Genomic DNA, 10,915 nt, shown 5'->3' on the forward strand with positions numbered 1-10,915 from the left:
AGGAAAAAAAAAACAGCATTAGCAGGCGGGTTTAACCCTGAAATTGGTGGTTTTCCCATTGGTTTTTCAATAATCTGAAAAGAGTGTATAAAAATTATGCATATGAAATTGTTTGTGGCTTATTTACTACAGGTACTAAAGGTAAATTGAAGAAAGAAAACAGTGGGTTTCCACTTCCCAGCCCACAGTATTTGTAAGTGAAGAAACTCTAAAACCTCATTACCTCTCTCTTTGCCTCCCTTTGTTCACACCAGTACATACTCTACCCTTATTTGTCCAAAAGCTTTAAACAACTTTTTTATTTGGCTTCTTTTCATGTATCTGGATTGCACTTGAAGGTAGAAGGATTTGCAAACATGGGGAGCATAGGACATGAATTCTTCCTTGCAACCATTTTCTTCTTGTTGCATCATCCTTCACACTACACTGGTGGGATCTAAATCTAAAACTTTAATTTTCTTGTAGGCTAATGATAATTTATTTAATTGTACCTGTCCAGTACTTAATATTTCTTTGGACAACAGACTGCACAAGGCATTTGCAATTTAAATAAAACACTCTTAAGTAAATTTTTATTTAAAGAATAGAGAGAGGAGGAAGGATACACACAAAGACTATGGATTTCTGAACCAGGTTCAAAACAGGTACAAATAATTATTGCTTTAGAAACCTGCCATTTTGGAAGCTCAACACTGGTGAGCCTTGTTTTCTTGTATTGTGGTGGTCTAGAGACAGCACAACAAAATGTACTTGATATCCCCTACATCATGCTGACGTGTAAAATTTGGGGGCGCTTGTCATCCCATGATGGAGGTGCTTCTCTTTAATTGTGTAGATCTCTAAAACAGCAGTAGTGAAAGGGCAGTTGTGATCACCCCACAACTGTTCCAAATCAGTCATCAGGTTTTGGAGCACAGGGCCCTTGTCTTCCACATGGTCACAATCTACTCTTAGGGTGCCCCGAGAGCTAAGATTATTATGGCTGAGCATCTAATGTCCCTTGGGATATACAACCCCTGGATATTCTGCAAAGATTAGCCACAATTGACTAAAAAATCCTGATACCATCACCCAGTCCCCACTGAATGGTTCTGGAAGATCATAGAAGCATGGTGTGACTTGGATTGGAAGAGACCTTTAAAGATCATCTTAGCCTAACCTTCTTACAATGAGCAGGGATACATTCCACTACATCAGGTCGCTTGAGATGGGGAGCAAGAGATCTTAAAGCAGCCTGAAGTGCTATGCCATGCTTCTATGCACTGACCATAGTTCCTGCAGGAATTTTAGGTTTACCTGCAGCTGATGGCAAGCCCATGAGATTCAGCTCAGGTCTTGAGATGGCCCAAGGTACATGTCAGGAAACAGCAAGATGGGCTGCTCTACAAGGAATGACAGTCCAAAGGTGACCCCATCACAGGACAGCGATGTCACAGATCAGGCCCCAGTATCCAAGAAGGAAAAATTCTGTTGACTGTCCCAGTGATAACCAGGAGGGCTAGGCACATGCCAACCAGTAACACAACTCGGGAAAGGGCTGGTAGCCATGATTTGAACATAAACAGAGCTACCACTGCAGCTATGCTGGTAAGTGTGCACTGGTATGTGCCTTAGGCTCCATATTAACTCAGTGCAACCTGGAGAGGAGGATGTAACATCAACTAAGCAACCACAGGAACTAGCTCCAACCAGGCTGCACCTTCTAAGTGGATCTTAAAACCTAGGCCAAACATGTCTTGAAGGCCCTTCAGTCACTCATTGCTACCCCTATCCTGAAAAAGTTGCACAAAGATTTAGGAAAACTTTAAGGGGTGGGGAAGAAACACAAATGCTGGAACAGGCAAGAGATGATAGACTGAGGCTTGCCAGTTCTTCTGACATGAACAGAAATGTTGGATATAGGGCCTCTGAAACCACCTGCTCCCAACTTACAACGAATAAGCATTATAGCCCCCCAAATTCCTGATTAAAGACAAAGACACACTTGGAGGATCTTTCTTTATTTGACTTTAAATAAAAGCCTTCTACTGAGACCTAGGTTGCAGTCCTAAGTGATGAGAAGACTGGCCTCTTTGCTGTGAAGTACTAAATGTGAGAATGCCTGAAACTATTTTAAAGACAAATTGTAGAACTTAGACTACAAAATTGCATTTTATGGATAAAATGTGATTTCAAGAAATGAGGAAGTCAAATTACTGTCATATGTGCAGTCACTACATTAGGAGGAATGTATCCCCCAGCTACATTATTCAGAAAAGTTATACCAAAAAGTTATCACTAAACCAGGCAAAATAAAATGTCTTTATTGTCTGCTCTGTGTTAACACCTTTTTAAAGTGTGCCATCATTTAGAAGGAAATGTTAAATAGAGGGCATATCATTTAACTCTCTACAAAGGAAATCTCAAAGTAAAATTACAGCCCCAAGCACTACAGATATCTGCATAGGCACAGGATTTCAGTACTAATGTTTTTGCATAAGGTAGTCTAATGTCCCTGGTTTTATTCTAGTCTGTTTCCTCCTGCTCACACCTGCACACTTATGACACCCATTGTGACTACATGACGCAATTTAAGAGCAGTAAAAGCTCAATCATTTTAAAACCATACAATTCATACCCAATAGTGTTGTTTTTTAAAACATGCAGTTGGCTGTGAAAGTCTTTCCATACTTCAGCTGAGATAAGTTTTTTACTTAAAAAGTATTCTTGAACATTTTAAATACATAAAAATAAAATGGCACTTGTCTTAGCCATTTACAAAATGTGGATTTGTACAGGATCGCATTTTGTATAGTATTTAAGGTCCAGAAAATTCCTAGTGACTGCCATATAACTACCCATTTTTTCAAGGCACCGTACACAAAAGAACTGCAAGGGCAGACCAGCCTACTGCATGAAAATTTCAACCTTCTGATGAGGCAGTAGGGGACGTTTTGGCTGTTCTTTGTATCAAGTGACAGAAGGCAACACAAGAATAATGCAGAAATTCGTATGTCTCAGATTCTTCATCATAGTCACAATAAATACCAGTCCCCTACACAAACGAGAGATACAAAGCAGTAAAATATAATATGGGCATGTAAGTTTATTGTGTTAATCTGCATATGTATTGGTACAGCTGTTCCTTGAATGTTTCTGAGGAAAATTTTTCCATAACTCTGGCTCTCCCAGCTGTTCCCATTGTGTCCTTTAAGAGAGGATCTCTTACAATTTTTTCCATGGCCTCAGAGAATTGTGTTGGCAGAGGATCACACAAAAATCCTGTAACATTATGCAGGACTGATTCTAAAGGACCACCTGAATTAACCGCTATAACTGGACATCTCATATACATTGCCTCCAGAGGGACAATGCCAAAATGCTCATTGCTTGGTGTGTAAAGCACACATATAGAGTTACTAAAAAGAGCGATTTTCTGTTCATCTGAGAAGGATCTCAGAAAAGTGACACAGTCATTAACATTAAGCTTGGCTGCAAGTCTCCTCAGCTCTTCATAGTGTTCCACATTTTCCAGAACTCTTTTGTCATAACCACCTGCTATAACCAAGTGAACTTCGCTCCACTCATGAGAATCAAGTCTTCCTCGAAGCTCATGCAAAGCTTCAAGAGCCAACGCTAGATTCTTTTTTCTCTCATACCTATTAATGGAAAGAAACAAGAACTTCTTCTTTTTTGGTATCAAGTCAGCTACGTCTGCAGGAACAACCGTTTCAAAGCTACTGATGTTGAGTGATGGGTAGAGGACATCTGGGTTTATGTGAGATAAGGACTTAAACGTGTCCTTGAACACACTGGCGGTAAACCTGCTGTTCACAACAATACAGTCTGCCATGCCAGTTGTGTACTCTTCTAGCCAGTCTAGCGGTAATCTGTAGATGCGCTTTAGGACAGATTCTCTCTTGGTCAGAAGCTGATCAGGAAAGTGACAGTAAAACAAAACCTTCTTACGAGTTCTGGCCAGTCTGAGTACAGGAATACAAGCAGACACCTAGTGCAACCAGGAGAGACAGGACAAGAGGAGACAATCATCATTTGGTTTAGTGCTGCTGCTGTGCACAGGATTTCAAAGCCATACCCTGAATGTCAGTCTTTTACAAGCCAAATACCTTAAAATCATAGAATAGTTAGGGCTGGAAAGGACCTTAAGATCATCTAGTTCCAACCCCCCTGCCATGGGCAGGGGCACCTCACACTAAACCATGTCACCCAAGGCCCTGCCCAACCCAGCCTTGAACATCGCCAGGGATGGAGCACTCTCAACTTCCTTTGGCAACCCATTCCAGTGCCTCACCACCCTCACAGTAAAGAACTTCTTCCTTACATCTACCCTGAACTCCTCCTGTTTAAGACTGAACCCATAACCCCTCGTCCTATCACTCTAGCCTTCTCCTTTTTCCCCTCCACATGAAACTGCACTCTCACTCAGTACCTCCCGCTGTAGCTCTGCATTTCTTCCCCAACCTCGGCCTGCGAGGCCGCCAACCCCCCCCGCCCTGGGACTTCCCCATGCACTTTCTTTTGCAAGGCCCACCACCGAGGACAGGGGTGGGGGACCCGCAGCAGCCGCTGCCTCTCCCTACAGCTGCCCCGTTACCCACCCGCACCCCGCAGCGGCGACCTCCGCCCAGCCCGGCCCCGCACCTGGTCGCAGACGAAGACGTCGGCCCACTCTCCGCTGAGCAGCAGGATGTAGAGCGCCACGAAGGCCATGCGCAGGGCGGCACAGAGCGCGTGCCCGCGGCCCCATAGGCTGCGCGGCAGCCACCCGCCGGCCTGTCGCACCGACAGGCCGCGCGTCTCCGCGAAGCACCGCCCGGCGTCGTAGTGCGCCGTCCAGATTTGCACCCGGCAGCCCCGCGCCTGCAGCGCCAACGCCGCGTCCACCACCAGCCGCTCCGCCCCGCCCAGCCCCAGGTCCGGGTGCAGGAACAGCACGGACGGGCTCTCCCCACCACCCTCCTCCGCCGCTGCCATAGCGGCCGAGATAGGACCAGCGGCCCGGCTCCGCCACGCACTGCACAGCTAGGCGCATGCGCAGCCCAGCGGCCGCTGCAGGACACGTCAGCCTTCTTCCCGGGCCCTGCCTTTCACCCTCCCGTCAGGCTGTCCCGGCGCTGCCTGCCGCTTCGCCCCATGAGTTCTCCACTTGGCTGGCCCGACCTGGTCGCTGGTGAGGGAGAGAACTCTCTCGAGGAATTACGGAGAGTCTTTTCTCTCGGAAAGGGCTAAGGAGCAGGGTAGGGAGTGAAAAGAGGCCAGCGCTGCTCAGGCATTACCTCAGACAGCCGCAGGGTCCCGGGAGGCGCGGTGGGGGTGGGGCTTGCTGCGGGTACGGACGTGGCCGGAGCAGCCGTTTGGGAGCGTGTGTGAAGTTGTGCCGGGTCCTGAGCCAGCGTCGGTACTGCCGCCATGGTGAGGTTCTGCCCAAGGCAGGGGGCGGCTGAGGCGGCTCTTGTCCCTTGGCTGTGTCCGCCGCCCCTTACCCTGCCCCTGCTCTCTCCTTTTCCCGCAGCCCGGGCCCAACCCCAGCGCTACGAGCGTCGGTTCCTCCGGCCGCTCTCCCAGCAAGGCCGTGGCTCCACGCGCGGCGGGCTCCACTGTCCGGCAGAGGTAGGTGCTCAGAGTGCGGCAGCTCTCTTTCTCTGCCGCCGTCGTTTGCATTTGGGGGCTGGACCCCTCCAGCGGTGGGCAGAGGGGCTGAGCCGTGTGCTTCCGCGGGATGTGCGGGCAGGGCTCCGGTGGGAGCCGTCACCGGGCCTCGGTGCACCCGCCTGTAGCCCTAGGAGGTGCTGTGCCAACCATCGTGCCCTCGGCTTGTCTGGTTGCATAGGCTGATATCCTCCACTTGCCTAACTGTACGGTCTCATGCAAGTGTCTTCCTTCTTCACAGTCTCTTGGGGTGCTTAGTGCTAGAAGCTGCCAGACTACTAATGCGTTTTGGTCTTTGTTTCATTCTGTTGTACCCTAAAGGAAAAATGCCAGCTGCGGGACAAGAAGTGCAGGCCGTGCCACATCCACAGGCACTGGTGGGATGTGGCGATTCTACACTGAGGACTCTCCAGGGCTCAAAGTGTAAGTTGGGTGTACGGGTGGTGGTAGGCATGGGGTCTGTGTATTTTATCTGCTTCTGTAATCTTTCAGTCTTTGAACTGAGACATCAGTGTTTTGGTCTGCATGGGAAAACATGCTGAATTGATGGATGCTTAGATTTGGAACAAAGTATTTTACTTAATATGTAAACCTGGAGAGGTGCTTCTGAAGTTTATAAAGTTTATAATAGCTTTTAAAGGTAAGTACAAGTTATATTTTGTAACTGCCTAGTCTTGCATTAAATGGTCATTGAAGACTGTAAGCAGTCTCTTTAAAGCTGGGAAAGATTATTTGGCACAGTGAATTCAGGCATCTTTTTGCATGTTTTTGTTATCTTTTAGTTAAAACTTCTGGGTTTTTTTTCTATATTAATAGATATATCATGAGCTTGCAATCCACTTGAAAACATAACTGGTATGCTGTGTGCTTGCAGAATCTCAGGTGTTTTTATTGAAGAGCTGAAGATAAATTATTTTATATAAGCTTGCACAGCAAATAGCATTCTGGTATATCTCTATTTTTACAAGGTGTTTATTCCAAGATTATGGTCAAATAATGGTGGTACTGTCCCTTAGGCTGTAAGGAGAGCCCAATTTTTACTTTTTGGCTGTTTTGAGTCAATCAGATCACTTTCCCAAACTAGCTGTACAGCCAGATACTTGAATGACAAAGGTGGAAGGTGTGTATATCAGCTGATGGATGCATGCTAAATCATACCCTCAGTGGGTGTTTGTGCTTCCTGTAGAGTTATACTTATTGGCCTCTTGGTCTTACTGGGTTAAAGAGAATCCATTAGTATTTTATTTTGGAGCCCTTTAAGGGGACTGCTGCTAGCTATGCAAACAGAACATTTGGGGAAGGGCTTGTGATAGTCTAGGTAGTGATTGTTCTGTGCGTAATCCTTCCTCAGAAGCTCTTACGTTTTTTTTTTGTTTTCTAATGTGCTTGACTCTAAAAAAAAAAATCTTTAAAAAGCAAACCATTAAAGCAGTGGTGCTCTGCTACTTCAGGTTTTGTTTTCTCCATTCTGAATCCAAAAAGGAGGCAAGTTTAAGAAAAGAAAAAGCCGAAGAACAGTACTAGTGTTCTAGAGTAAATCTGTGCAGATAGGCAAAGGCAACAGTTTTCCATGTTGTTTGGTCTACTAAAGCTCAATTAAAAGTTAATAAAACCAATCTGAGAAAAAACAGAAGTGTTCTTATTGTCAGGTAGATTTCTATATTTTTAAATACTGTGATACAAGCTGTGGTACAAGCTGTCAAAGCAGCTTTACCAAGTTTAGTAAGTTTCATTGTGAATCCTTTGGTATCACTTTTGATGTTGAATTACCAATTAATTGTTCTAAACTTCAGTAAAAGCAGGTCAGTAAGTAGATTTTTCCCTTCTATTTACATTGCAACACTGGTTCTAAATTTTGAGGTGTTGGAACACTGGGAGTGTCGTTTGGGTTTTTTTTTTGTGGTATTTTTTGTTGTTTGCTTACTTGGTTGGGGATTTTACTGCAGGCTGCCATGGGTAGCTGTATGGTCAGGCTTTTAATGGAAGAAAGAAATCTATAAAAGTGGTTTGGTTTTACAAGTTAGCTGCACACCGGATGTAGCACCTTCTGAACCGACTATTCTATGATTCTATGGCTTGGGAGCAACCTACTTTCTTAGGGATTTCCATGTATTTTTCTACGTGTGTTTTTTTCCATAACCACCAATTGTTATGTTCTTTGTCCTGTTTGGTAGGTTTAAAAATAAATGCAGGTTATAGAGGGGTTGTGGTTGCCTCAGTCAAGTGCTTCAGCTGAAGTTTTTAAAAATGTGACTCCTACTTCATACAGCAGTGATGCTTAGTGTGATGGTGTTCTATTCTAATCCTGATGTTCAAAATATGGGATCTTGAAATTACTATGGAAAAGAACCAACATAAAACCACCTGAGAACAGGCTATTTCATGCTAATTATGATTTTATATTCTGCATAGTTATATTTTAGTCATTTAGAAGCGGTACTCAACATCAGAAATGAAGAGCATATTGAACAAGCAAGTTTGGTTTGCCTCAGGAAAGTACATTTATCTGTAGTACAAGATTCTAGAACAAAGGAATACCTCTAAAAATAATACTAGTGAAAGGGAGCTGCGGGGAATCTGGTTGAGATTGGGATACAATATTTTTCTCTTTAAAACTCAGATCGAGCATTGTATACTTTGCAAGGAAGACTAAACCCAAACTTGTTGCCCTTTCTGTGGCAATTGATACCTATGGTTCCTGTGTTTTGTCTGTGCTTTCTTGTTTCAAGAGCTATTGGCAGTGTTTCCTGTGGGTGGAGAATCAGTTTGGGCTTGTGATATAGTATACAACCTTATAAAAGACATTCTCAGAATGATCAGTGTCAACTCTTAGAGGTGCTTGAATCTGTTTATTTAAACTTCATGGTGTGTGGAGAAGAATCAGGTGTATGGAGGAGAATGGCAAGGTTTCAGCAATTCCTCTTTGGGACTGGAGGGAATAAGATACATGCCAGTATTGGAAAACTGTTTATTTTGTCATCTGCAAGTTAGAAAAACTTAAACCAACCAAACATCCAACAAACATACAAACAACCTTCGCTTGTTTATTTCTGTGTTGCTCTGTTTTGGTTAGTGGTGCTCCTCTATTCCCATGTGCTTTCAGCAAAGAGTAGCTTGCATGTTACTACTATTGAAAGCTCAAAGGGATTAAATAGTAATTCAGGTACAGTATAAGATTTCGTGTACCTGGTGTCATTGCAATTTATATTGTGGAGAACATACATTTCAAATATGTATAAAACACTGGGGATCGAGAAGTACATTCTGTTGCTTGCTGAAACAAGCTTCCTTGGTAGGAGTTGCTTATGTAGTCACTGTGCATGTGTATTTTACTTTTTTATTTTGCACGTTTTGTTACTGGTTTATGTGATAAATGCTTTGTGTCTGTTCAGGGTTCTCCATACCCCAATAAATCCATGGTGGATAATAAATTAATTTTAAAACTCAATATAAGATTACGGTTATGAATTCTTGAAGTACATGGACCATCATCTCATAGAAAAATATGTTAGTAAATTGTTTCCATCCACTTTCAGCTCCTTTCTAACTTTGTATTCAAGTAACACCTGCTTGTAAACAGTAACCTGAAGGATCCAGTTAGTCCAGGCTGGATAACAGAATTCATGTTGAAAATCAGAAGTGAGATTATATGAAGTGAATGGTATGAACCAGTGCTGAGTGCATGTAATTTTGTAATAGTGCAGATAACAGTATCCTAGCACAGTGTGAAACAGCTGATTTAATCTCTCACCATGCTAAGATTAAACTGGCTTTTAAAAACAATACCATATAATTTCTAAACAATATAATAATGCAGAGGAAAAAGTTCAGAAATTTGTTAATTTATACATTTTGAGTAATGATTTAATGGTGGAGTTAACTTTGTCATTCTCTGTATCTTTCTGAAGAAAAAAAAGTCTCTGTTTCTCACCCACTGTTGCCATTGTTTCCACAAGAAATGAAACCTCTGGAGAAAAAAAAAAGCTAATGGGAATCTTATGCCAAAATTTTACTAGCCGCTAGAGGACTCTGTTGGTTTTTGAATCTGACTACATCTCTGCTCAGGTGGTTATCCAAGTAGTAAATGCAGTTGATAATTTTCCAGAGATTGTTTGCACAACATTGAGTAATAATGAACCATTAATGGCTTTTTAAATGAGTGATTTTTATGTTTTTATTATATATTGTGCTTTTTAGTTATGTAGCAATTAGGATGTGTAAAACTATCTTCAAAAATGGGCAGCAGCAGTTTTTGATGGAGATGGATATCTCATTTCTAATACTTTAAGGTATTTCTGTGGGAACAGAATAAGTTTTTTCATACAGTTGTGAATGATGAGTTCACTTGGCTGATAATGACTGGCCTTTGGACAAAGCAAACTTTTTTTATGTTAATGCATTTTTTTCTTTATTTTTAGTGGGCCTGTTCCAGTTTTGGTCATGAGTCTTCTTTTTATTGCTTCTGTGTTTATGCTGCACATCTGGGGTAAATACACTCGTTCGTAGACTCAGCTGCCAGCTTAAAGCATACATCATGGACCAAAAATATGGTGGATCCTGGTTGTTCTTGGAGAAAGACTGGGGAAGCTTCCCATCATCTGTTGAAGTTCTGTCAACTTTGGCTCTAATACTGAATTAATTTCTCAGTTTGCTATTTGGGCAGGTTTAAAGTTTGTCATGGGTCATTTTATATTTGTATCTGTACACTTAGAATACAGGAACTTCAATAAAAGTTGTGTATGGAAATAGAAACAGTTTTAACTGTATTTTTTCCTCCTATTCCTGTATTTGACAGTCCAGATTCTTCTGTACATTGCTATATAATTTTATGTGAGATCTTTGGTTGGTTGGGTTTTTTGTGAATGTGTGAGGCAAAATCAGGTGCACAAACAGGTGAAGGAACAAACATGTCTGTTGAAATAAAACAGAGGTACACTAGCTGAGCTGGTCATGTTTTTCTGTTAACTCCAGAAAAATAGCTGAGTTTATTGCATTTATTTCCCAAATGCAAGTTGAGCTTTACTTGGTGTTCATTATACATGAAAGTATATAAGTATGCTTGTTTTTCAAACTGCACTGAGGGAACGACAGGATGAACTGGCCCCTAACTGATTTTAGAAAGAATAATTGCACGACTGTCAAAGACATGTTTCTTTTGGAGGTTCAGACTCTTTCAAGGAAGACTGAGTTAAAAATTGAATGGGAGGACTTGAAGAGCAATGGCTGTTTTAGATAACAGGACATGCAAGTAAGCTGAGATACAGTT

General features: G+C 42.6%; 2 protein-coding genes across 2 annotated transcripts; one reads left to right on the top strand and one right to left on the bottom strand.

Annotated features, from left to right (window-relative positions):
- Positions 1-1,984: 1,984 nt before the first annotated feature.
- Positions 1,985-5,048, bottom strand: ALG2 (ALG2 alpha-1,3/1,6-mannosyltransferase). The gene is made up of 2 exons (XM_034065764.1): positions 4,642-5,048; positions 1,985-3,988 (listed from the first exon to the last, which is right to left on the bottom strand). Exons 1-2 carry the CDS (start codon positions 4,972-4,974, stop codon positions 3,086-3,088), a joined length of 1,236 nt encoding a protein of 411 aa, XP_033921655.1. The 5' UTR covers positions 4,975-5,048; the 3' UTR covers positions 1,985-3,085.
- A 250-nt stretch (positions 5,049-5,298) lies between these two features.
- SEC61B (SEC61 translocon subunit beta) lies at positions 5,299-10,401 on the top strand. The gene is made up of 4 exons (XM_005153428.3): positions 5,299-5,412; positions 5,513-5,610; positions 5,971-6,072; positions 10,068-10,401. The coding sequence occupies exons 1-4, from the start codon at positions 5,410-5,412 to the stop codon at positions 10,153-10,155; spliced, it is 291 nt and encodes a 96-aa protein (XP_005153485.1). The 5' UTR covers positions 5,299-5,409; the 3' UTR covers positions 10,156-10,401.
- Positions 10,402-10,915: the final 514 nt, after the last annotated feature.

The sequence above is a fragment of the Melopsittacus undulatus genome, chromosome 1 (assembly GCF_012275295.1).
Source record: "Melopsittacus undulatus isolate bMelUnd1 chromosome 1, bMelUnd1.mat.Z, whole genome shotgun sequence".
Lineage (NCBI taxonomy): Eukaryota > Metazoa > Chordata > Aves > Psittaciformes > Psittaculidae > Melopsittacus > Melopsittacus undulatus.

What these genes read in the sequence shown, in the direction of transcription:
- ALG2 (XM_034065764.1), bottom strand. Translation starts at nt 4,974, where the DNA reads ATGGCAGCGGCGGAGGAGGGTGGTGGGGAGAGCCCGTCCGTGCTGTTC. An exon ending in ACGTCTTCGTCTGCGACCAG is followed by an intron (nt 3,989 to 4,641) that starts GTGCGGGGCCGG and finishes TGGTTGCACTAG; the next exon opens with GTGTCTGCTTGTATTCCTGT.
- SEC61B (XM_005153428.3), top strand. An exon ending in GGCTCCACTGTCCGGCAGAG is followed by an intron (nt 5,611 to 5,970) that starts GTAGGTGCTCAG and finishes TGTACCCTAAAG; the next exon opens with GAAAAATGCCAGCTGCGGGA. An exon ending in GACTCTCCAGGGCTCAAAGT is followed by an intron (nt 6,073 to 10,067) that starts GTAAGTTGGGTG and finishes CTTTATTTTTAG; the next exon opens with TGGGCCTGTTCCAGTTTTGG.